The following is a 27213-nucleotide window of genomic DNA, read 5'->3' as shown; positions in this document are numbered from 1 at the left end:
TATACACAATTTAAATGTGTATATATATACACATTTAAATTGATATAATGTCATACCCCTGAATTTAGTATTACATTTCTGGTAAGTTTTAATCCAGTTTAGAGGGGAGTATTATCAGTGAATAATGGCTTAAATTTAGCGCACGCAAAGATATTGTATGACTTGGAATATAGCGCACAATTTAAATGTACACTATACTATTCAAAAGTTTGGGGTCGGTAAAATGTTTGAATGTTTTTGAAAGGTCTCTTATGTTAACCAAGGCTGCATTTATTTGATCTAAAATACAGTAAACACATATTGATAAATATTAATACATATTAAAATAGCTATTTTCTATTTTAATATCATGTAGACTGTAATTTATTCCTGTGATGTCAAAGCTCAATTGTTAGCATCATTACTCCAGTCTTCAGTGTCACATGAAACAATTATTATCAATGTTAAAAACAGTAATGCTGCTTAGGAATTTTGGGAAACATTATTTTCAGGATTCTTTTATGAATAGTAAGTTCAAAAGAACAGCATTTTTTGATTAATTTAATGCATCCTTGCTAAATATAAATAACTAATTTCTTAAAAAAAAAAACTTGTAGTGTAGGCTACATCAATATGTATAATATGTGTAAAATATATATCATTATATAATCCATCCTACTCCATTTAGTAATAAATGACTACCGTTTAATCTGAAAATATGTGACTGGAGGGAAATATTATGCAGTAAATAATGACTTACATTTTGCTCATTTAAAGCTATTTTGTCACTTGGATTGATATAGCTCAATTTATATGATCTATTGTTGTTGTCATTTTTGGAGCTTGACAGATGTGTTAACTGAACTTGCAAAAAAGCTCTTTGTGATCAATAGGAATACATAACAGGTTTAGAACGACATGAGGGTGAGTGAATAATGACAGCATTTTATTTTTTGAGTGAATATCCCTTTAAGTTGAGCTGAGGCGCCGCAACTGCACAATGATGTCATTTATGCACTCAAACCTTATTATCATAAATATTTGCATAATAACTTGCTTATATCCCTGTTTATGTTTGCTGCATTTCCAGTGTCATGTGGTTTGAGAGACTGAAGCAGATTGTTTATCATCTATGAATGACCTCGCATTTGCATTTAGACATGAGGGAACCGTCCAGCGGGACACTGGGGAACACAGAGGTCCTAGTGTCAGAAAACGAATTAGTCTTGACTAGCCGGAGTTAATTAGGAGTGTATTTTATTCCAACATCAGAAAATAATAAGTAATCTGAAAGTGAACACCAAAATAGAGTTTTAGTTTCGTTTTTACATAGGAATGTAGTTTCTCTTTGAGATTCGAACAATAACAGGCCTGCAGTTGTGGGCTGTTATATTTGGACGTTGTATTACAGAGGATTTTTAATATTACGTTCTCTTGCGTTCTCTTACTTTCATTTCACTTGCTCATTCTTTCGGAGGTTTAATGTTCAGAATTCCTATTTATTGTATACTAATGTAATATTCCCATTACCGATACGACTGTAGGAGGCAATTAAGCGTGTGGTCACACTAGTACGTCGGTTCGTTTGGTCTGGAGTTCGGACCAAAAAAAACAATTAGTCCTTGTCCGCTTAATGTTCAAATTGGCATTTTTAACACCGAACCTAAAGATGCCAAACCTAAAGGCATAGGGGTAAATTCACAACCTTAGCTTTTATGACGTATTGCCTATTTTGAGACGGAGCTTACCGAACATTCAAAACAACGCTGTGTGCTGGAATAAATGCTCTCGTTGTATAAGCATAGCCTACATATGATGGTATTTTGACAAGCTGAGAACTCGTGAAGAGCTTATATAATGTGTAAAGGAGTCAAAACAGCACCAGGAATCCCTCCGTCACACACACAAACGAAGATCTTCTGCGGGGAGACAAGGTTCTGATACCTGTACCGAACTGTGATGGGCAACATCGCGACTATGACGAGAATAAACATTCTGTCCTTTTTATGGTCTCGTCTTCCTGTTTTTGGTTCGTTTACATCCGTGTTGCGTTCAGATTTCATTCGAACCGCCAAGACCCAACTTTTTCCATAGAACCAAATATGCCAAGTGTGAACACACCCTAAAGCAAACATTGTGACACTTGCATTGAGTACGAGGCAATTTCCAGTTTAGCGGTTTATTTTTATATCTGTTTTGATTACATTGTAATTCAAAGCATTCATTATATAATATAATGACTTAATATATATGTATATGTGTATGTATATGTGTGTATGTGTGTGTGATTATATATGTGTGTGTGTTTTTAACCACAAGTATTTTCTCTTTTAGTTGAACATTTACTTTGTCTTCCATGTCATACACGCTGCTAAATATAATTGCCAGTTATAAATACCACTAGTTAATCCAGATGTATTTAACAAATCCACATTTAAAGCTTAATGCTTTAAGTGTACTTCTTCATTCCTCACTCTGGTGTAAATGTAGTTTGTGGTTGAGTATGGTTAAGTGAAACAGATGTGTGGATGTTAAGTACAACCCTGTTCCCCATTTCAGTTGCTGAGAAATGACTGTTTCCTGTGATTCGGTAGAGACAGTGCTCCGGTCAGCTGAGCTGATTCTAACTGTTCTTTTCGGATCATGTGATCTCGGGTTCATGGGCCTCAGAGGGCTGGCGTTTGTTTGACAGGTCAGATGGGTAAACTGCTGCTCTCAGCTGAAAAGTGACCCATAATTGTTGTCATTGCCCAGTATATGAATCCTTCTCTGCCTGTGTGCTGATTATTTGATATGGAAATTTGAGCTTCCATTGTGTAAAAATTTTGAGCTCAAACAGGAAAATGCTTCCAAGCGCACTTCCTGTAAGATAGGGTTACATTCCCAGTCTCTCAGCATGAAAATCGTTCCATGCTATTTCGATCTTTTCTGCAATCAAATTATCCACTATAAGACATTTTAATGTTATTTGGGTTGTAAATGAATCCTATTTATGCTGACGTGTAATTTTAGAAATCATAGAGCAGATTGTAATGTGTGTGTGATTCAAAGCTTTTGATTAGTTTCAATTATATGTTTGAATGGGGTGCGATACGCTGAATTGCAAATCTAATCACTTGTTGATGTCAAGTTAAATACTGCATGAAATTCAATGCAGAAGTGATCCCAGATCCCAGCATGCTTTGCTTGTGCGTGACATGACAGGATTTGAAAGTTTCTTGTTAAGGCTGGTTTGACTCTCACTACTGCTATTTGTGAAATCGCTCTGATCTGCTAGATAAATAAACAAACTGTGTTTCAGTTTTGATGTGCACTGCATAAACTAAACTAAAACTAGATACAAAAAATAGAAAAAAAGACAAACTTTCATGTCTTGAGAGAGCCTGACCAGAAAGCTTTAAAGGTTGAATTTTGAAGGTTTTCAGTTTGAAGTAGTTTGAAGTTTAATGTAATTTGTAATGTTGCTTAAAGTTTGAAGGTTTTGAAGGCAATAGCATATCAGAAAAACAGATTGTTGCTAGAATGTTTTTAGCATGAATTAGCACATTGCTAAAATGTTGTTAGCATGAATTAGCACATTGCTAAAATGTTGTTAGCATGAATTAGCACATTGCTAGAATGGTGCTAGCATGATTTAACACATTGTTGAATTAATGCATTGCTAGCATGTTTCTAGCATGAATTTGGCCATATCTAATTATTATACAGCATCTATAGTGGTTACGGCCCTGCTGTGATGTAAGCCGAAGGCTATTTAAGCCTATGTGTCTTACTTCAACATTCTGTTTCAGTGGGATTTTCGTCAACACGGGACAGAAAATTGTATTCAACTATTTCATGGTCTTTAATGCTGTTTTGCCCTCTGTCCCTCTGGACTCATTGTTGGCATCATAATCAGAACATCTATTTTTCCTGTGTCTGTTTACTGTGCATGGCTTAATTTTGTTGTGGTGGAGGATGTTGCTGCCTTGCAGGAAGCAATAATATGTAATATGACGTGCGAGTCGCTTGATTATTGTCTCCTGAAAGGAAATATCTGTAACTAAATGCGAAAGCCAAAATTTCATCTGCCTGATATTCAGGCTGCATTTCACCCTTCCTTCAGATCGTGATGTTTGTTCTGTTGATTTAATTCTGCTGCTTCCTTTTCACAGTCTTCATTTTATTTAGCTTTCTCTCTCTCTGTTAATACACACAGACAGTAATAACTCTCTTAATAATAAGTAAGGAATAATTGACAATGTGCTGTTGAATTACTAGAAAATAATACACACCTTTGGTAATGTGGCCATGACGCAAAACAGAGTGTGCATTATTTTCTAATAATTCAACGGACCGGAGTCAATTGTTCTAATACTACGGTTACCACATCTTAAGACAATGTTCAGAATTTGTATTTCAAGACATTTGTCAGGTTTTTGTCCTTAAAATGCTCTTATGTTCAGGAATTAATATGCATCTCATCCCATTCCTCCGTTGTTCATTTCAAAACGTAATTTTAGAGCTAGTAACAGAGGCTTTAGCCAATGATGGCAGACTAATGCAGTCATTAATGAGAGAGCGAGAGAGCGAGAGGTTAAGCATAGTCTCTCAACCGTGTTCGGCAGCAGCAGTGTATCTACTAATAGCTAAACTGTAAGTTTATCTGCTCCAAGAACAGCATCGTTATTACCTCACTAGAGAGAAATGTCATGTAGCTTTTAAGTTGCTAAACTATTTTACTGATAAAATCGCTAGAGCACCATGTTTCTGTGCGAGCGCTTGTCCGTACGTACTGTATGTGTGTGCTTTTGATTGGGAGAAAGAGAGTAGCCTATGTGCTTTTCCGTACATAAAGCTTAATTTTGTGGCAAAAATATGGAAATAATTTTGTCATTTTTATCCTATTGTTTGCTATATTTATTTGCTTGGTCAGTGTCGTTGTGGATTTTGGTTCTTTTGTTGTTAGTCTGTAAGGACCTTTGAAATAATTTGGCGAAGTGATATGGAACTTGCGGTCAAAACCTGCCTGGAATTACTGAAAATAACTGCACTCCTTAGAACGTTTGTCAACCAATCAGATTCAAGCATTCAAGAGACCCATAGTATAAGAACCAATAATCTCAGCACAGATGATTGAGTAAATGCATAGCAGTTTTGCTCTTAAGGAACGATTAGTTACCTTTTATTGTAGTAATTATTAGTTAATTATTAATATAATATTCATAATAATGTTAATAATAATTAACAGCCATGTCCCTGCAGGGTTTCCGCGGAGTCATAAAATGTCAAAAATTTAATAATAAGAATTTTAGGCCATAAAAAGTCATAAAAACGTCCGGATTTTCTGTACAAGGTCATAAATTACATTTAGCCACGTCTTAAATTCATATGCTCGTTCATTCATTGGTTCTACCATTGCATTTCCCCCCCTAAAATGTGCTGGCGGCATAATGTTAAATGCTCCAAAAGCGAAACGAAAAAACTAATTTGACCTCAGTCACGAGATCCAGTGAGAAGCGCTTGAACACAAATGTCTCAGTGATTTAAACCAGTTTAAAGGCAGATGAAACAGCGCTGACGAACAGGAGAAACACTGCGCAACGATACAGTCAGAAGGCTTTTCCGTCTACAAATTCCCATTATTTACCATGGATTTACTGTAACGTTAGCCTATTAATATTAACTGCACCATGTGGGATATACTGAATTGTATTATATTATTATTGTAGACAATGTATTAGGACTAATGAATATAATTACAGTATTTAATAATGTATTTAGGCTACTGTTTTTCATACATTTCAGGAAGATATCAAAGTCAACACAAAGACTTGACCCCCATTAGCACATGCAGAAACTAAGAAATTAGTTTTCCAATAAAGATATTTATTTGTTAATGTCAAATGTTTGAATGTTCTACCTTAGATTTGTGAAATGTTCCCCTGTTTGGCAAGTGTTTGTCATGATATGTTCTGACAATAAAGAGTACCGGTAGTCTAAAACCACAATTAACGCTCTACAACTTTCACTTAGGAGCAAAAATATGCCTTTAAACTTGAAAGAAATAAAGATTAGACATTTATCGTGATAATTATCTATATCGACTAATATAAAAGTTATTTTTCGTAATTCGTGCAATAGGTCATAAATTTAAATCATAATGGTCATAAAAAGGTCTTAAAAAGTCTTAAATTTGACTGACTAAACCCTGCAGAAACCCTGCCCTGTCACATCTGAACGTTTATACTCTGTGAACTGTTACATTTTAAGAATACTTTACAGTAAGATGGGAAAATTATACTATGCAATGTCTTGGAAATTGATCAGGGTTGAGTTTGTTATATATCATTCATTGCACTTACAGTTTCTTAAATTATTACACTTTGTTGTACCTAAATATCTTATCTTTGTACCCAAATATGTTTTCTGGTATACCCATACCTGAGATCCATTGTTACTTTTCAAAGGGTCCACTATCTGAACACCCTAACAACATCATTACAATGCTCTGGCAACCAGCTAGAAGCAATGTTGTAGAAGAGCCACTCACATTTTCTTCAAACAATGCAATCATTTTTTGACTATGATGCTGTCCTGTTAGTCAGAGTCAGTCTTTCTCACCCTTTTTGCACCAGATGGCTTAATATTCGAAGATTCAAGTAATTTGAAAGTTATTAACTGGCCTAAATTTAGTTTATTATATGTTGTATTATCTGTTTGATTTTGAAAAGTGTACAATAATTTACATTGGGCATGTATAGTTATAGTAGAATTTTTTCCTCAAGCCTTTCTTAATTTGTGACGCTGGTATGGATGCTGTTTATTTTTGCTCCTTCATCTCCAAAGCTGAACCATGATCACATCTTTTTACCGTAATGCTTTGAGGAACCATGCGTTTCTTGTTTTGGTTATGATAAACCAGTTCTGGGAATTTCCTAAGAATTTGATTGTGCCATTAAAGGCCATTCAAACATTAACTGGCAGGAAGTGCAGAGTAGAGAGATGAAAATAGAAATACGAGTGATGGTGGTGATGTTGTAGCAGTGCTGTCTCATTTGTGGTCCGTTCCCCCTGACTGCCGAGCTGTCTGCTGAGGCAATGAGACATGGAGATGGGGAATCTTCGAGATGGAGGAAGAGAGCAGCCAGCTGAGGAAGTGTAGATGGCCATCCGTCACAGGTCTCCACTCACTCAGTGCTGATAACAACCTCTGCTCACCCAGTAGGATAATTCAATCTTCTCCTTGAGCCAGTCATGGCCATCACTCTCTCCTCGGAGACGGCCCAGATACCAGAAACTCTCAACAAAGCTTTACCAAAGTGTGACTGTGCAAATCATGAAGTCACATTGCTGAGATATTGATGTGCATTCAACAACTGAGACTTACATATTTTTTTAAAAACCTGGCATGACACAATAAAGCGATTAAAAGCTAGTCATCCAGAGTTTCTGTTGACATATTCTTGCTTTATACTTATATGGCCTTATTCAGAGTGTGTGTGTGTGTGTGTGGTTTTCATTTTGGGGTTTGGGTTATGTCATAAATGTAATGTTCTTTTTATTTAAAGGGATTAAAAAAAGAAAGTATTTAACAGGAATAAAGAAAAGGCAGATGGTAGTAATAAAATCTGTTGTAAAATAATGCATTTGCTTTTTTATTTTAAAATATGCACATTCACTCTTAATCGTATGCCTAACATAGCTCTGTTTGTTTCTTGTCTCTCACATTCAATTGCGAATTACATTACAAAGATAGCATAAATTATATACAGTAGTCTATTTTCATTTTGAAATTTGGCAAAACTGAAATAGTCAATTCATTGAATATTAGTAATTTGGTCTCATTTGAATATTGGGGGGAGACTTGTTACTTTCAAGTCAAGGGGATGATACACGGGGCAAGTTTTTGAGCAATGTTGCTGGGCAATGTTGCCATCAACAGGCAACCAGGTGAGACACAGGGCCCACTACCGATCTAAATTATCCATATAGAAATTTGTTGCCCATTCTCAATGGGAAAGTGCCCAAACAACATCGCTCAGCAACATTGCTCAACAAGTTGCCCCGTGTATCCAGTGGATAGTCTCGCGTAGCCAGACTTTCAGACTGATGACAGAAGGTCGGGACTCCATAGCAGCTTTCATTGGCCAAGGACCGCAAGATTGACATGTAAAGCAACCTATCATTGTTAATTTTGCTCAGCATCATGTTTAGGGGTGTGAAAACGTAAAGTTGTTAAAGTCAATTATAACGTACTCCTACGTTAACAGGAGTACGCATACAATTCATTCAAGAATTTAGTGCAAGTTAACTGCAACAGTGGTGCTGTGAGCTTCACATACTTTTGACAATCCAGCGTTTAGCTGATCCTAATAACTTCTCATTGTCACAGTTATAAACGCGACAGCTTTCTTTTTCCTTAAGGGGTTTGACGTCATGACTGCTTTGTTTCCAGGCGGACCGTAAAAGAGTGCAACACACACGTTTCCCGGAAATCCTGGAGAAATCAACCAATCAGATGACGACTTCGTTGATGATGTCTGAGGCTGAGACTACCCTAAAGTTGATGTCTATGGTAGTTACTGCATAACTGTGAAACTTGAACTTGAAAACTTCTGATTGGCTGTGTATGTGTAGCTCCACAAAGCATATTTGTGTTTGATGTAGACAGACCGATCACATGTTGCTTGAAACTTCTGGGGTGCGTTTCCCGTCCATCGGCATAACTCGCTGCTGAACTGCCATAGTATGATGCATCGTTGAAGAAATCAACTAGCTTGTCACGAAACTTTACTGTCACAAATTTGACGTTTGAGATGTTATTAATGCTAGATTTTTTGCTTTAAATTACGGACATGGCATCTGAGGACTAATTCTCATTTTTGTCAGTTATTTTGCTTTATTTCCAAATTCAATCAATACGTTCTAGAGCACATGCGCACTCTTCAAAAACAGCGCTTTTAAATCTCTTGAAAAACTAAAAGATGTAAATGACATTTGTATACAGTATATTCTAAATAATATATATATAGATGGCACTGAATGCCAGCTTGCTTATTTGTCTCAAGATAAGGATTTATTAAGTCCACTTGTCATGCAAACAAGAAACTATTCTTCTAACCACAGGTCGAGAGCTGTCGTTCCACACAACTTGGTGATGCTGTTTGCGAATGTTCGTGAACTATGTTTGGGGAAACACTGACTCGTTGTACCATGCTGATAACGACGGAACTTGCGACCATAATTGGCTAACGATGGTTTCGGGAAACACACCCCTGGTTAGGACACAATGATAGCAGTGTATAACAACAGAGTCAGGTATATTTCCCAAACAACTATATTCAGGACTGTTATTAGCAGTGTAACCTCCGACAGTACACCCACTAAACGCCCACAGACAGTTCAAGGACCATTTGATGCACACTGCAAGAGTAACCTGAAATCACCCGTTCCAGTAGATCCGAGGTGTTCAAACTTTTTGATGGCAAAGCCCCACATATGATGATATCATTTTGAGGACTCCATTACCTAAAATATAAAGCCACCTACTGTACGTATTTTCATAAAAAGCAGTACGAGAAAAATCTTAATGTTAAGTGTCATATTATTAAAAGTGTTATTATCCTTCATTTATTATCCTAAATTAATTTAATATAATTAATTATACTAAAACCAAAATGAATTAAAATAGTATGCCTATCTTTCAAATAAAAAAAATATTTGTTAGTAATCTCAAAAAATTAAGTTGCACTCGCATTCTTGTCACAAAATGGAAGAAAAGAGCTGTTGCTACTTCCATTTCATCGCAACTTTTATGTAAAGACAAGTATTTTAGACCTTTTTTGTGTGTTTCCTATTCTATTTCAATGAAGTTAGAGCTAGTAGACCTCTGGATTAGCTCAAGTTTCCAAGATTCTTGCCGTTTGAGTCTGAAAAGCTTATTTAAGACTTTAGTTGAGTAATTTATTAGAAAATAAACAAGATATTGACCACACCTGTATATTCTGCTTTGTTAAAAGCTAGTCCCAGACTAAAATGCATTGTGCTGTTTGAGCTGTAAGCAACTTGCACTGACATATCTTAAAATATGTCAGTGCCATTGTTTTGTCTCAAGACGCATACCAGTATTGCTTTTTTCTATGGCACATTTATCAAATCTACTTAAACGTCCTAATTGAACTAAGGCCTCATCCTGGCTTAATATAAGCCGTATCTGTGAAACCAGGTCTACATGTTGGTCAGATGGTCTCTTCCAGTCCAAGTAGGTGGTTGTGAAGCGACCTATGAGAAGCGTTTTCCCAATTATGACAGATAGAGTATACAGTAAACACTGGCACATTTATATCCATGGTAATATCTAGCAGTTCCTCAGGTTTCTGTGGATCATATGCCACAAGAGTGAGACTAAATGGGGCAGGATGCCTAACTAAACCTATATTCAATGTAGTCTGAGACCAGGAAGACGCCTCACACACTGATAGGAGCAGACAGAAGCCACAGAGACCGCTGCCATGTTCACTATACTCTTCTTTAAAAGCTTGACAGTGTTATCAGAGGCTTATGTTAACATGCGCTCACTGAGATGGTGGAGGGGTGCATTATTTGAACACACTGAGTGATTTGTATATACCTCAAACTTCACTATGCTGTTTTCTCCTCTAATCGTCCCTGTCAAATTACATTCAAGCACCAGGCATGCATTTGTCATCTCATTATATTATCCGTGCACTCATGGCAACCTTGGAGTCTGGCTCATTATTCTGGATCTGCCCACACACTTGATGAAGCCTGTGCAGATCCATAACAACAATGTATTAGCACTTGATTTCTGCCGTTGCTGTTTACACAGCCACACACCTGAAGTGCTTGTAAACATCCAGCCACATATTCTGCATTTTATGACCATTTTCTTGTTAGTTTATAGTTGTTGTTTTTTATTTTATTTTTAAAAATGTCCTGTTGTGTATGGGGAAACGGCAAAAGCAGGACGAATCAGTGCAAATCGATTAACCCAAACAGAACGGACAGTGCAGAGCGTGATGAGCACCTCGAGCATGTGTATTCTTGTGTGGCTCAATGGATTGTGCCGCTCGGAACAATCTGAACACCGCTGTGCGAACCAGTTTGCAGTGCTGTGTGACCCATTTCAATTCGGCACGATCTCTGTTATGAAAGCCTATGGGAACCTCAAATTACTTTACTTGTTGAAACCACATCAAGCGTGTTGATGAGGAAAACGGTTCAATTTACACTACCTTCCTTAGGTTTGGGACCAGTACGATTCTTTTTCTTTTTCTGAAATTAATACTTTTATTCAGCTAGGATACATTAAATGTAACCGAAAAGCACAATTTAAAAGCATTTCAATTATTTTATTATAACATTTTAAAATGTTTAACATGTTTAAAAGATTTCCATTTCAAAAACTGTTCTTTTGAACTATCCATTGATAAAATAAAAATTATTATGGTTTGCACAAATAAATTAAGCAGCTACTGTTTTCAACATTGATAATAAGAAATGTTTCTTGAGCACCAAATCAGCATATTATAATGATTTCTAAAGGATCATGTGACACTGGAAAAATTCAGCTTTGCCATCACAGGGATACTTATTATTATTTTTTATTATTTTTTTACAATTATTACTGTTTTTACTGTATTTTTGATGAAATAACTGCAGCCTTGATGAACATAAGAAACTTCTTAAGAAAAACGTAATGGTATAGGGTATGTAGTTCTATTTCGTAAAAAAAAAAAAGCAATTTAGTATATTTAATTTCTAAATGATGTAGGCTATTTTTTTTTTAAATAACAAACACCATGATTTGTTTTATAATCTTACCATGTTTATATAGTTTTATGAAGCATCCTGTCAAATATGGGTTTCTTTGAGACAATTAATATTGCCAATTGCACTTGGGGTATTTATATTAGTAATAATCAGTACTATTATTGGTTTACACGTACATGAGAAGTCATGTTTCTGGTAGTCACAGCATCTGGGAATGACGCGTCCTCTTATGTGTAACTGTAGGGCTCTCGTCTCTCTCCAGTGTTCTGTCTCAACAACTGATACTGATTCATCTCAACATTTCTTATTTATTTTTGAAGAATATCCTGATTGCACATTTATAATAAATGTGGATGGGTGCTATTGAGCTCCTAACTGACACAAAAAGTACTATAAAAGTGGTCCAAATGATTTGTGTGCTTTAGTCCATGTTTTCTGAAGCCAATCAACATTGTTTAATGAACCAGACTGAAGTTGAATTTATACATTCAAGCTCTCAAATCATTAGATGTTCATCAGTTTCACTGGGTTTGACGTCAGTGACATCAAACAACATTAGTTCTCAACCTTCACTGACATTAAAGTATTCCTTTAATATTAACTTCACATCCAGTCATTTTATAATACAATATATCTTGCTTATGATGCATAAAATCCTGTACCCTTTAATTGCAATGGCTTTCAAGTGCGTTTAAAATGCGTAATGCAAAACATTTAAAAAACCTAGTTACACATAATAATCAAGACATGTTTAGTTTGAAATACAAGTTCACAAAAGAGGGAAAACACGAAACTTAAAAATAAACTAGGAAAATCCACACACTGTTTAACTATAAAGAATAAGACATGTTGCGATCAATAAAGCTCTTTGTCATAAAAAGAAAAGAAAACGTTTGTTTCCTGGTTTAAATGGATGATGATAGATGGTTGATGAAATTTCATTGTTTTTTTGTTTTTTTTTGGTCATGTGAAAAATGTTGTATATGGAAAAGATGAAGTGTTTTGATGTCTAGAATGGCTGATATTCTACTTAAGAGAAAGACCGTAACCAGTTGGGATTTAGCACTCGGTCTCTTCCTCTGCCATCTCCATGGTAACAGCACAGGACTGGAGACATGAGTAAAAAACACAGGAATGATTAAAGATAAAGAGCATGTCCTTCTGTTGCTGCACATGCTCTCACACATATTGGGTCCTCACCATTACAGTTCAGTTCAGTTCAGAGGAAAAACAATGAGCTCTCACACACACACACACTCGCTAATCATGGCACATTGTGCCAAAGGGCTCTTTGTTGCAGAGCTTTTCTCTGCCAAGCACTGATATTAACAGCATTTCTGCCTCATAATTCACACAGGACTGGAAATGCTAAACGAGCATGTGCTAGTTTTCTATTGTTCTAAATGTAATGCTGCTGGTTGTTTTGAAGTGGGGTTTTTTGTGCTATAAATGATGCAAGACTAAAAGAAGATTTTGTTTGGTTGACTCATGAACCCTCTCAAAAACATGACTGAATCATATAAGAAATGATATTTGGTATATAGGCCTGTGCGCTACCATTCAAAAGTTTGTGGGCAGTAATTATTAGGAAATAAATTACTATTTTTATTCCAGATGCATTAAATTGATTAAACATATCTAGAGCTTAGTCTATTTTTAACTGGGTATGATTTGAAACAATAAAAGATTAAATAAGACTGAAAACAATGACAATCTGTACATGAATAGATGTCATGTCACTAAAGAGGAAAGGGTGGGTTTGCTCAGGGTTTCTCTGTTGTAGTTAGAGTCTAACCACAATTTAGCCACGAAACACGAAGGTCTACTTAAAAACTTGAGCCCAAATTATGTTTATTTTGGGCTCATAAGAGAAGGTTTACTGATGTATAATAGTGAATACATTAATATATTGATAATTTTCACAATTTCATGGCCCCCAGAATTTTGTTGTATGAACATCTGAAAATGCATTATATCAAAAGAAGAGAGAACTGTTTAAACTAAACTGTTTAAAAAAAAAAAAAAAAAACTTTTTATTCCAGCTTCATGCATTCTTTTTTTATCAACACTTGAATGTGGGTAAGTTTCATTAAAAAAAAGCAACATTTTGAGCAAGAATATTTGAGCAAGCAACATTGAGCAAAAAGCTTAGAATATCGCATACAACGTTACGTGCATAAGCAATGCTTTTATCACTTGTTTCAGCTAGAGGTCGACCGATAGTGGATTTTACCGATAACGATAGCTAGGTTGGGCCATACTTGCCGATAACCGATTAATGAACCGATAGTTATTAAAATTGATACTGGATAAAAACAAACATAACACTCCAAGTAAAACAGTGCTGAACTTTATTATAAAAATAAAAAAAACTGTATTGAACCATGAAAACATGCTAAATGAAATAAATATATAAATGTGAATAAATATTTAAGTCAATAAAAGACATTCATTCAAACTGAAACAAAAAGTAATACTCTAAATAACAAATAAAACCAGTTACATTCAAAATTTAACTATTTAACTGTTCTTTTCAAGCCAACTTAATTAATAAAAAAGTAACAACATTTTTATTAAAGTGAAGATGAAAAAAAATAAAATAACCGAAATCGAATGCTTTTCTGATTCGTTTATGTTTCTGTCGGCTGTATGAACATATCAGTTTGCTTACGTCTCTAGCTTTAAATATGCAACTTCTCTGCATATTTAATGCATAAAAGTGACCAGCTGGATATGAACTAATGCAAATATAGAGGTAACAATTGTGACATTAAACATTCGGGTCGGACTTAGGCTACGTTTATGTTTGTCAGTGTTTTAACCGCTTGAGGTACTACTAATGTTAGCGTCCTCTCAGCCTCGAAGGCAAACAAACACACTGTTGTGCTGTTCTTTCTCTACTAATGCAGCATTTAGTCAACAAATTTATCACTTTATAATGATATGACAATGTACTGTATACATACATTTGAGCTGTCGGTGCTTTAAACGCGCGTCTGATGTCAGCGCTCTCCGCGGACATCAGACGCTCTCTCTCTTCTCAGCCGCTCCAGCAATGGACGCAACCAGGAAAAACTATCGGTATATATTTTTGCCGATAACGATAGTTCCACCAGTCAACAATCGGTGCCGATTAATCGGCAAAACCGATGAATCGGTCGACCTCTAGTTTCAGCTTTTTTGTTTTGTCTGTTTTGGTCCGGAGATTCGGTTCTCTTTCAGAAATTGTTTACCATTCATTGACGAGGCTGTTAAGAAACTGTTGCAGATGAACAACATCACTCTTTCCTTCTTAAAGCACTTAAAGGTGCGGTTAACCGAGCACCACAACACGCTTGTAGCCAATCAGCAGTAGGGGGCGTGTCCACTCATGACGGGAGAGAGTGAGATTTGAAGAGAGACTGTAGAAAGAGAGATGGCTGAAAGACATTACAAAAGAGAAAAGGTCAGAGGAATATCACTGGAAAAAGAAGAGTTTAGATCAGACGAGTTTTAAGATCTGTGCTAATATTAGCGCTGGAGGGACCAGGCCTGAAAACGGACGCTGAGGTTGTGTTGTTTCTGCTCCATAAGTAACATTTGTTTTGCTGTGTTTCACAGAATCCAGATAAGCTGTTGTGGTAGTGTTAGCTATAGTAACAGGACAGTTTTGAATGCTATTGTTTGTCTGGAGCTGCTGGTGACTAACAACCAACTTTTGCTTGTATGTGAACTGTATGTTCATTTTTGTTCTTCCTTGTTATTCGTTTGTCATCGCATAGCAATATTTTCCTTTGGTTCAGCTTTGATAAAGAGACATTCCCTCTTGCATTGCGTGTTTGTGCATTTTGGGGGCAATGCAAATAAGGGAATCATGTGTTTGTTTGGATTGATTTCAAATATCAACAGTGTTTCTCAGAAATCGCTTACTGCACCTTTAATATTCACCATTTCATTCACTATTTCATTATATTGCAGTAGAACAAATCAGTTTCTCAGAGAACATCTGTGGTAATATAGCAACCCTCTTACATTACAGTCACAACTGGCCTATAAATAATATAACACAGCAGGAAAAAGACATCTCTTCTCAATGCTTAAGGGTGGAATTAACCAGCTGAGAAATATTGAGCATAAAGACCATTAATGAATGCAGTCATATAGTTAAATCACACAAAATGTATTTCCTTTCTGTGTAGGTGTATTTCATCCTTTTAAAGATTCTGAAATTTGCAGCGTTATTTAAAAAAACCTTTTTAGCAGTCAGTTCCAGGAGACTTTGTACTTGTTCTCATAGTTTCTTCTGAAAGAAATGCCAAGCACTGTTCTGAAACTTTTTCTTTCTTCCACAGAACGAGAAAACGCTTGGTCATTCTGCAAGCAGGTCCAGCAACATTTCAAAGGTATGAAAATCCATTTCCTTCTCTTCTACTGAGACTGAGCGAGTGGCTTAGCTTTCTAGGGGGTCTGCACCTGCTATCTAAAAATACCTTTTTCATTTCCCTCATACTTTGTTCTGTCGGGATTTCTAAGCATTTCAAACAGAAATATATTTATTTGCTTGATGCAAAGGAGATAGGAAGGACATTTAATCTGACCTAGAAGCAAGAAAAAAGTGCAGCAGACAATAACAAAATCTCAAGAGCTCATTTTATGCTTATGTAGACTTTCACTGTGGTTATTTTTCAGGTCAAGGAAGCTTTGTACTTTATTATCCAATCTTGAATTCCCATTTTCACCTGTTTATCTGTCTGATATTTAATGAATACCATGTGCCTAGGCTTAAAACATTCTCTGCAACTATGCAAATGAGACCTGAATGCTTGCAGGTCCTCATTCCCAGTGTATATTTTATTACGAGTTCTTGCGCTAGTGTTGTTGTAATAAACCTCTGTACTAAATGGGGCAACAGTTGCCCTTAAATGTCTGTGCCACTTAACTGGATGTGTTGTCATGCAGGTAGCCAAGTATAAACATGTTGACAGTTTAACTAACTCCCACTTGATTCTCCTCAAATCTTTGCCTTATTATATGGCAGTAGTTGATCTGAAATGGAAGACTGTTTACTGTAATGCACTACAATGGCCTTTGCACCCATGTTGAGAATATAGTGCGTACTTGCATTGTCACATTTCCGAAAGCGTCATTAGATAGCTAGAAGTGTCCCTGCACTTATATACTTGTGTGTAGTGTTTCCACTCTAATGAAAAAACAATGTCACTTTTAGTCTTATTTCTTAGATTATATATTAATATGTGCCTGTGTTACATGTTCTTTCGTTGCATAATGAACTACATTTGGACACATTTTAAAATGCATTGATGAGTATAATCCAGCTTATATTGCTAGCATTCATGTATTTGTCTTTTTTTATCTAGTTATGTAACAGTGTTCCTTTTTTGGCGTTTATTTCTTTTAATATAAAATGGAGTTGGATTCCACCTATAAACACAAACAGATTTGCTCTCACCCTATTCAAATAAACCCTACCCCATATGGGTATTGATTTGACTATTTTAAAGACAGGGCGCAAGTATGTTAGCGAGTGAGTTCATGTTGGAGTCATATCTGTCAGGCATTTTCACTCTAACATGGTTCTCTTCCTCTTAGTGGAGATTTACTGCACTTCTGCGTAACATTGAGCCTCTTAACAGATAAACCCTTCACATGAACTAATAGATGTCAGGGTCACCTGTCCTGAAAAACGCTCCACTGGTGTAGCTCAAGACATTCAGCTACTGAGGACTAGGAGTTCACGCTCGAGTCTTGAGCGCTTATAGGCTGTTTTCACATTTGGTTTGAATGCATGGTTCAAACTTACGACACCGATATTCTCACTGCAAAGTTCTTTTTCATTCTTCGCTTAGGAGTAAAAAGACGTTTGAAATACATTTTCAGCAGAATAATATAAGTTCGGAAACATCCCGACGCCTCCCACACTGCTTGCACCGGCGTGTAGATTAAATTGTGCTGGGCTTTTTCCTCAGAATAACAAAATAAACGCACAACAAAAATGACAGTGGTGAGAAAACTTTAGTTAAGAAAGCATTCGTTTATAGCGATGTGGACAGGTTTGCACAAGCCACACCAGTCAAGTCACGTCACGTTTACAGTGTTTATATACCACCGCATACAAAATATTTTTTTTAAAGCAAGTATCATTATACATGAAAAAAAGTGTCAGTTTGTATTTTAATTAGAATTAAATCTTCAATATCTACTATAAAGCGACTCTCCACAGTCCAGTGTGTTCATGTTTTCTTGCGTCTGAACTAAGCAAGACTGAACAGAAGAAATGAACCGGTGAAGATTTCCATGTCGAAGGCGGAGCCTCAGAGCCACACCTACCTATTACATAATCGCCATGGATCAATGGTAGTTTGAGGGTGTTTACCAGCCTGAGCGAACTTTTCCGGAAAGTTAGCTTTGGCAAGCTGTTTCAAACTCCCAAAACAAACTTTGTTTTGGCCTGATTTTTGTTCGAAATGACGTCCCACCAGTGAGTTCTTTAATTTTGCTTGAAGCATATCTCCTTTATTTTGCACATTGTAAATATGGAAGACACCAGAATATCAACTCCCTTAGGCCACCTTTTGAAGTGTACGTGAACCATATTCGTTTAATTTAGACGGACTCTGTGCAGTGAATTCCCTAAATGTTTGTTCTCATAATTTAGTGCTTTTAGGAGTTGAGTGAAAAGTTTGTCTTCATTTACTTTTAAAGCCTCATGTACTGTAGCACATGTTCAATTGACTGTTTTGCACCAAGGAGCATCAGGATGATCTGCGTTCATTCCCAACGGAAAGAAACGTTTCATCATTCCAGAGCTCATTTGTTTCCGACAGGATTAATAACATAAGAGGTCCCATTACAGTTGTTATCATTTCAGTGTCCGACACGCACTCATGCTGCATGACAAGGTTTTGACTGCTGAGAAACCCAAAGGGTCCTAATAGGGGTCCATGGGGTGTTCCTGTCAGCTCTGTCATTTCAGCCGCACATTAAGCAATCAAACAAAACAACACACTCAACTGATCCATGTCAGTGTTGTTGTTATACAGAATCTTCCTGGTTGGGTTAATCTCCCCAGCCTTAAAGGGATAGTTCATCCAAATATGAAATACCTTTTTTTATTATTCATGTTGTTCCAATCCCATATGACTGACTTTCTTATGTGAAACATAAAAGATGATGGTGGTGGTTGAGGAGAGACCCCCTGATATGATTGTAAAGCGCTTTGGATGTACAGTAGTACATATGAAAGCGCTATATTAATGCCTCATTCATTCATTCATTCATTCATTCATTCATTCATTCATTCATTCATTCATTCATTCATTCATTCATTCATTCATTCATTCAATGATATTTGTTTTAAATGCATTTTTTTGCAAGTCAATGGGGTTCAATCATGTTACGTAGAAACTAAAGTTAAAATATCTTTTGTGTTTTACAACACAAAATCAAACAAGTTTGGAACAACACGAGGGTGACTAAATGATCATTTTATTTTTTAGTGAAACTAGACCTTAAAGTGATTTTTTTTTCTCTCTCAATGTTAAAATACTTGACACTGTAAAAAAAATGATATGATCAATAAGTTATGACAACATATGTTTTTACATTGATTTAAATTTTAAAATTTTTAAACTTTATAAGTTAAGCAATTTTCAACTTTTTATGTTGTACAACATTCAACTTGAATGTTTGTTTATTTCAACTTAAATTACATTTAAAGTTCATTGTACTTTGAACTTACTGCTCAGCAACACAAGCTCAAACAGTGGTGTGGGTTTGGGGCAGGGATGTCTGTCTGTCTGACATATAGAAGGCAGGAGGACTGTGTAGGTAAAATATACCTAGTTTAAGTATGTTTTTAAAGAAGGGTAGAACATCTGTTGTGATTGCCTCGTCACATCAAGTGTCACATGCAAGTGATTGACAGACCTTTTTTATGCCAGCATCTGTGTTCATTTACATAATCATTCTATGTAGACATACGCCTCAAATTGTGCAGATGATAATGTAAAAACAATTAGCTGCAGAGTTGCTTCCAGAAAACTGGTTTGGGTTGAACAGTCTGGAAACAAATCATTCTGTTTCTGTACGCAACTTTTTCCTAATTTCCTTTTGATTTGCTTTTAATCCAAAAGATCACAAGAAACTCAAATCCACCTCATTATGAAACATTCTTACTAACTGCGTCACACTGGGTTTTTAGCATTTATGCAATAATGCTATCAACAAAAAACCTACAGTGTGTAATCATTTATTTCCTCATTCACATTAACATTCCATGAACTGACCTTTATAGCCAGAGTTACAGATTTATCAAGTTAATAATATAATCTTCCGATTCACAAGTTAACTCACTATTTTATACCAGTAGTTCTCAACCAGGAGGCCTTTATTCTTATCCAGATAATCTGGAACAACTGGAAAAGTAATTGGATTTTCGTGAACAAAGACTGAAGTCTAAAAGGTTGAGAATCACTGTTTTACATCACATGTCTTTTTCAAAAGACTGATAATGATTTGTAGGCATCTACTGTAGGTGGATAATGGGAAACAGTAGTTGCTCAGTATACTGTATGTATAAGTGAGCGATTTAGTGATATCTTACGGCTCAGGGCCAGGAGACCATGAAAATCTTTTTTGAACATTGACATTTTCACATTTGGCAGGTACAATTTAACAGTATGAACATTTAGTTTTTGTTTGTAATTAAACTATTCAGTTTGTGTATTAACCTTAGTTGTCTGGCCCTTTGCTCACTTGTGCTTGTGTTTGTGTTGTGATGTGGGCTGAGGGAAGATTTTGGAGCGTGTAATCTTGGCCCAAGTTGCTAGGTCACTGTGCTCTGTGTGTGTGTGTGTGTGTGTGTGATGAATGGAGCCATGGAGAGAGGACAACTCCCAGAATAACACTCGTCACTGGAAGCTATTTAGCCCTCCAGAGGCGGATGGCACACACCGACTTTACAGTATAGCTTTGTGGAGAGAGAAAGAGATCGGAAGGTCTTATGAAGGATTGCTGAGCAGTTTTGGAGGCATGGGCTTTACTCTCCCTCTCGAATGTATCCCACATGTTCATTCTTTCTCCTATATGTTCTCTGATAACAGAATTGAAGTCACAAAGATTTACTTTGACGTTTATGTCTCAGGTGATCGTCCTTTCAGAAAGCCTTAAAGGTGATTTGTTTTTTTATTTTTTATTTTTGTTTGTTTTTAAATACACTAGTGTTAAAAAGTTTTGGGTCTGTAAGAATTTGTAAATATTTTTATGAGAAGTCTCTTATGTTCATTAAGTCCGTTTTTACTTTTTAATAAAATAAATGCAGTTATATTGTGAAATATTACTACAATTTAAAGTGCTTTCTATTTGAATATATTATAAAATGTAATTTATTCCTGATAGTAAAGCTGAATTTTCAGCATCATTACTCCAGTTTCACATGATCCTTCAGAAATCATTCTAATATGTTTTTTTTTTTTTAGCATCTGACAAACTGACAAAAATTGCTCTTAGCATCTGAAGGCTAGAACACATCATATACCAATAATGTTCTCTCTGCACTTCTGATGTTTTTCCTGTGTTGACCAGAAAAAAACATTCAAGTCTCAAAAATATGTGGTAATGAAGCTGGAGATTTCTTGAATTGCTGCCCATTAAATTGAGCTCTAACATGAGTGACAGTTACTGTTGGCGATGCTGTGTGGGCATGTCTAGAAACTCAACTCAACAAAGTTGAGTGCAACTTTATGCAAATTAGCAGCAATTTGAAGGGGCGGCCGGCTACCAATGGGAATGAAGTCAGTGGAGATTATGTGATTCATCTCCAGTGGGACAATCAAGTGGACTAAAGGGATAAGTAAGACTGAGAAATGAATGTTACTGTAGGTGATTTCACTGTTCGGTTTGTTAAAAATGAAGCAGAGAAAACCATATCAGAAATTCTGTTTTCTCAATGTTTAATTCATGGATTGATAATCGTTCATCTTGTTAATGATATGATGCATTTTGCTCTGCTGCAGTTAACACTTTCCCCTGCATCTTGATGTTTTGAGGAAGGCAAAAACTTGTCAAAATAGAATGACATCCTTATTTTGTATTTTTTTACTGGCAAAACATTTCATTTAAAATATTTAAATCGTATGGCATCCAGCATCAGGAATGCCTGCTATCGACCTGGCAGCTTCCAGTGATAAAATTGCTGTCAGCTGGGCATTCAAACATGCTGTCAACATCTTAACTAAAACCACATGCAGTGATGGGCCTTGTTTATAACATTTCTGTTCTGGTTTCACTTGTCTCGCAGGTCTGAGCTAATGTCAGTTCGATGTTCGCAATAAAGGATAAATGATTTTCCATTATCTCTGAATAACTCCCATAGTGTGACAAGCTGTTGGCCTCCACAAACAAGTATTTTTTGAATGTTCACAAATGTACTCACAGGTAGATTGAATCTACACTTTAAAATGGCTAGAGGCAAATTCCATAACTGCAGGACTATTTTCTATCACTAGCATTTTTGCTCATGTGTCGACATGTGTAAGACTCTGTGCCTCATCTAGCAGTCGCTATGTGGTTTTGTCTAGTTTTTTTTTTTTTTTTTTTTTTTTATTCCCATGATTGTGTGTGTATATCACATCTCAGAAGGAATCTTCTCTTTACAAACACACACTCTGTCAAGCTTGAAAATACACCTTATCTTGCTGACTGGGGCTGCATGGAGCCGGAGTTACTCAGTTAATCACGTTCACACTGTCGTCACAACTTGACTGCAACATAGACAAACACATTTGCCACTTTCCACTATTCTTAAGAAGAACACATCCAATGTGTTTTATTACTAGATATATTAAGTAAATGTGTATACTGTACATACATAATGTTTTAAAATACCAAAACCACAATTTTATAGCTATGCCTGTGTTACATGTGTGTAAAAATGTAACTTTTTATTATTATTATTTTTTAATCTGCAAATCTTTTTAATTGTCTATGTAATATTTAAATATTTTTTAAATTTGGCTTTAAAATGTGCACACATTTTAGATGCATTAAACAGCACATCTGTCAGAGCATCTGACGGGGCAAGCCACTTTAAACTTTACAGGTGAACTATATCTTCCGTGTGGAGCCCTAATGCATGTCTTATATTTAGGGCAAATTGAATTATGCACTTTCCGCGCAGCAGTTCACTTTGTGTCCTCCGCGATTTTTCAGGTGCACTCTGTTACGACCTCTAGGGGTCAGCCGCAACAGGAAAAGGAAGAGAGTCACACTACCAGAGAGATGACGAGTAATATTAATTTTATTGACCAAACTGAGTAATATCAAACTACTGAATATTGATATAAACTATATTGCCTCGATAGCTGTCATTTATTTAATAAAAAGATATCGATGTATCATACAAACACGATATACTGCCCAACCCCAGGCTCTATTGTGTGGAAAGTACCATTAAATGTTTGAAAATGTTACAGCCTTCATAAACAGAAAGGGTGTGTATGTTTGTGTTTGTGAACTATGAAATCGTGGTTAAGTTTTAATAGAAGTGCTAATGTAAAGCGCTGTTTAAAGACATACTTCCACATTTGTCGTGCCTGAACACAATATTATTTCCTAGTTTCTTTGAACATTATTCATCAAAGATGTGAATTTGTGTGACTGTGTGTGTCAGCTTGTGTGTTAGTGTAGAGGGCAGTTCCGGACACTCTATCCTGTATTGATCCCTGTCAGGCTCAGGGCTATAAATTCTCTGTTTGTTACAGATAGAATCGATATGTAATTAGTCTGGGACATAAATGATGGAATCAAGCATTGTGCATGCGATCCATGCTGCTTTGATTCGAACGGCCAGGTAATATTTGTTTGTTTGTGTGTGAGAGAGAAATTTTCAAAAAGTTATTCATCTTTAATGTAAACTTTTTTTTCTTTTTTTTTTCACATCTCCCCAAATCTTCCATTGATGTAATGTTCAACATTTAAAAAATAACTTACATCAATGACATGTCATCTTTCTTCAATCTGTTTTCATTCTGAATCATGATTGGTCTTATCTTCCTTGCATATATTTAACCATATACACATATCACCCAAAATTATTTAAAAATAATTATTTCACGCTTGCCAAGACTGCATTTAGTTGATTAAAAAATAGTGTTTTCTATTTTAATATATTTTAAAATGTAACTTATTTTTGTGATGACAAAGCTGAATTTCCAGAATCATTACTCCAGTCTTCAGTGTCACATGATCCTTCAGAAATCATTCTGATATGCTGATTTGGTGCTGAAGAAACTTTTCTTATTATCACAGTTGAAAACCCTTAATATTTAGTGGAAACCATGATGCAATTCTTTTATGAATAGAAAGTACAAAAGAACAGCCTTTAATTGAAATAGAAATCATATGTTTATAAATTACTGTATAAATGTACTGTAACTTTTGATCAATTTGATGCATCCTTGCTGAATAAAATTAATTTCTTACTAAGAAAAATCTTACTGAACTTTAGCATATATTTAAAAAGATGTGCTATATGTTGTGACAATGGCAAAGTGGCTGTGATGCATTTAATTTACGCCGAACCAAAAAACAAGAAGCTAACTTTACTTCAAACATTTTGATGCCTTGCAAGGACTGGGATTTTCATCAAGAAGTGCTGATTAAGTTAAAGTTTCTAATTTGCTGCTATGGTCTCTGTTTTGCATACAGGCAGGAAGTCCGACCTCTGTGAACGCTCCCTACAGTTTCCCCAGGACTTCAGTGACGCCCTCGAACCAGGATATATGCAGGTAGGTTTGCCCTCCCTCAACCCTGAAGCCTCTTCATGCTCCTGTCTGATCATGTACTGAAAGAGAGAGAAAGATCTAGAGAGATACTGAACTCTCAGAGCATCAGTGGGCAAACATTGCCATCCTTCTTGAATCTGCCATTTTGTTTTCTAACCTTCCTCTTGGTTCCTCCCACCTGTCTTTTTGTAATCTTTCTCCATTTGTTCTCTAATGCATGTTGCATGTATCTTTACGTCCGTTTTCTCTCTTCCCATCTCTGTTTCTGCATCTCTCTCTCTGTCCCATCCCTCTCCTCTCGAATGCAGTTCTAATGACCTCGCTCAGGACCTGGGCTCACAGAGGCCTTTACAGGCCACTGTAGTGCTGTTGAACTCTAATGGTAAAAGCTCAGCATCTCAGTGTGTCACCATGACCACGCTCTGCCTGGACTCTCCCACCAAACCCAAAAATAGGACCTTGTTTGGCACAGAATGGCTCTCTCTACTCAAACCATCAGTCAACTTGAAACCAGAAGAAGGCAATCTCAAGTTCTCAAAGTCTCTGAATGATGTGGGACCAAAGATGGACAGCCTATGCAGCGGCCTTCACTTTATAGACCGCACTTGTTCGGACGGGGAGCTGGGAGTGGAGAAGGAACAACTCATCCAAGACAGCCACATCAAAGCCCTCAATGGTCAAGCCAACTCTCCCCCTCTGTTTGCTTCTCAGCCTCCATCCTTCCTCAACAACTACAAATACATCTCCAACCCAAGGCCAGAGAACTGCCTGGCTCCTCCTGCTCCTCCACAGTCAGACTTTCAAAGAAGCTCCAAATTCCTGCGCGTCATCTTTCCGCTCACCCGCTCTTTCACTGCCGGAAGTCTGCAGGCGTCTGAGATGGGAAGCTACACTTCAAGGCTCCACATCGCCAAATCATCCAGCGCCATGCTAGACGTCGGTATGGAGGAGATGGGGGACGACGAAGTGTTCGAGGACAATTCGTCTCGGTGGAAGCTGAAGACAGAGGGGTTAGAGGCTCCTCTTTGCTCTCTCGAGGAGGACAGCGACTTGGACCAATGCTCCTCTCCGTTGTCGGAAAAAAACGGGCCCCTGTCGCCCTACTCCCTGTCGGGGGACTGCTGCAGGTTGGTGGGGCTTACTCACTCCCGCCCAGCTCCTCTTACCCATGGGCTTCACCTCTAGAGTGATTCATCCTTGTAGTCCCTCTACAGCCCTCATCTGGATATTTATTTCCAACCAGTCCCTGTTTATCCTTCCTGTTAGAGCCAGAGTGCTGTGATCGTTTTGCTAATGGCAATCGATGATAAGGCTCGTATATGGGTGGAGTTGTGAGTGTTAAAGATCCACGGTGTGGAAGAGGAAGTGTCTAGCCTGCTGTGCGGGATACATATTGTGTTCCACAGCACTGTCATGGATAATCCAAGCAGATTTCCTCTGAGAGATCCAATCGATACCTATGGTATTTTCTCGAATGATGAAGTTTAGGTAGAATGGAGATTGAGATCTGATTGCAGTTTTGGCTCTCTGGCTTTGGTATTTGAGGTGATTTTTCTGAGTATTCATCTACAGGGCCTCATGGATGCCTCAGGAAACAATTAGCACGCAACTTGTGAAGGAGTAAATGGCTTTGCCGATGACTAATTACAACAAAAAATACCTTAGAAGTCTAAGTACTTATGAATATGACTTGGTTTTAACAAATACTTTTTGACATCTCAGATTTCAGGAAGTCATTTTCAAGTGAACTCCTCTGTGGCTTATATAGAAAAATAATGTGGCTGCGTCCAAAATTGGTAGGTACTGAATACATTTGCCACGTTGTCATTGTCATGTGTTCTACCAGTGTCAGTTGCATCGCTTCATTACTATTCACAACTCCTCTACTATGGCTTCATGGGATAGAAAAGTGTTTATCATATTCACATCTCTTCAGAAGTAGTATGTCATCCTGACACTTTTCACCTACTGTTTAATAAATACTGTGAATTCAGACATGGTATTCTTTTCACATACTATTTTTCACCTACTAAATAGTAGTGTGAATGTTTGGATTTAGCCTATGGTTGTTTGGAAAGTGGCTACATCCTACAAGGTTTTTGAGAAGATGATCTTATGTAAATGAAAGCTAAAGTTATTGCATGCACTTTACTAGAATTATTATGTTATATCAATTGTGTACATCTTTCTTAAGGGTGAGGTGAGGTTTCTTCCCACATGTATTACCACTCACGCGGTGCTGTGAAAACACATGTGCTCTTAAAATAGCTGACATTTAGAGATCAGCCAGCAAGACTTATTGGTTTAAACCAGAGCTGACATACCCAGGCTAGGAGATCTACCACAAAGTATGCTCAGGTGTCTTGAGGTGTGACCCGTGGCAAGGACACATTTTATGTGGGAGGAACATCCCATGTACCGGTGCATTTGTATATTTTAGCAGCATCTGAATTTTTTTGTTTATGAGGGATCTAGTCATGGAATAATATAGGAATTGTATTTATGTCTGCTCTTTGTTTTGTGTTATGTATGTATATGTGTGTGTATATATACCGGTACATGTGTATATATATACATGTGTATACACACACACACACATATATGTCTTGAGGTATATATATAAAATATATATATATATATATATATATATATATATATATACCTAAAGACATATATA

At 36.6% G+C, this 27213-nt stretch overlaps 1 protein-coding gene across 18 annotated transcripts in view; it reads left to right on the top strand.

Moving 5' to 3' along the window:
- Positions 1-27213, top strand: part of marchf8 (membrane-associated ring finger (C3HC4) 8) — a 100262-nt gene that overhangs the window by 58303 nt on the left and 14746 nt on the right. For 8 of the 18 annotated variants that reach the window (XM_079636345.1, XM_079636343.1, XM_079636344.1 and 5 more), the window contains 4 exons: positions 8417-8536; positions 16086-16136; positions 24460-24539; positions 24845-25663. In XM_079636345.1, coding sequence (XP_079492471.1) covers positions 8417-8536; positions 16086-16136; positions 24460-24539; positions 24845-25663 — 1070 coding nt within the window. The remainder of the gene's footprint in view (positions 1-8416; positions 8537-16085; positions 16137-24459; positions 24540-24844; positions 25664-27213) is intronic. The other 10 variants (XM_079636333.1, XM_079636348.1, XM_079636349.1 and 7 more) reach the window with 3 other exon arrangements.

Source organism: Phoxinus phoxinus (assembly GCF_949152265.1).
Source record: "Phoxinus phoxinus genome assembly, chromosome: 14".
NCBI lineage: Eukaryota > Metazoa > Chordata > Actinopteri > Cypriniformes > Leuciscidae > Phoxinus > Phoxinus phoxinus.
This window is presented reverse-complemented; position numbering and strand designations above follow the sequence as displayed.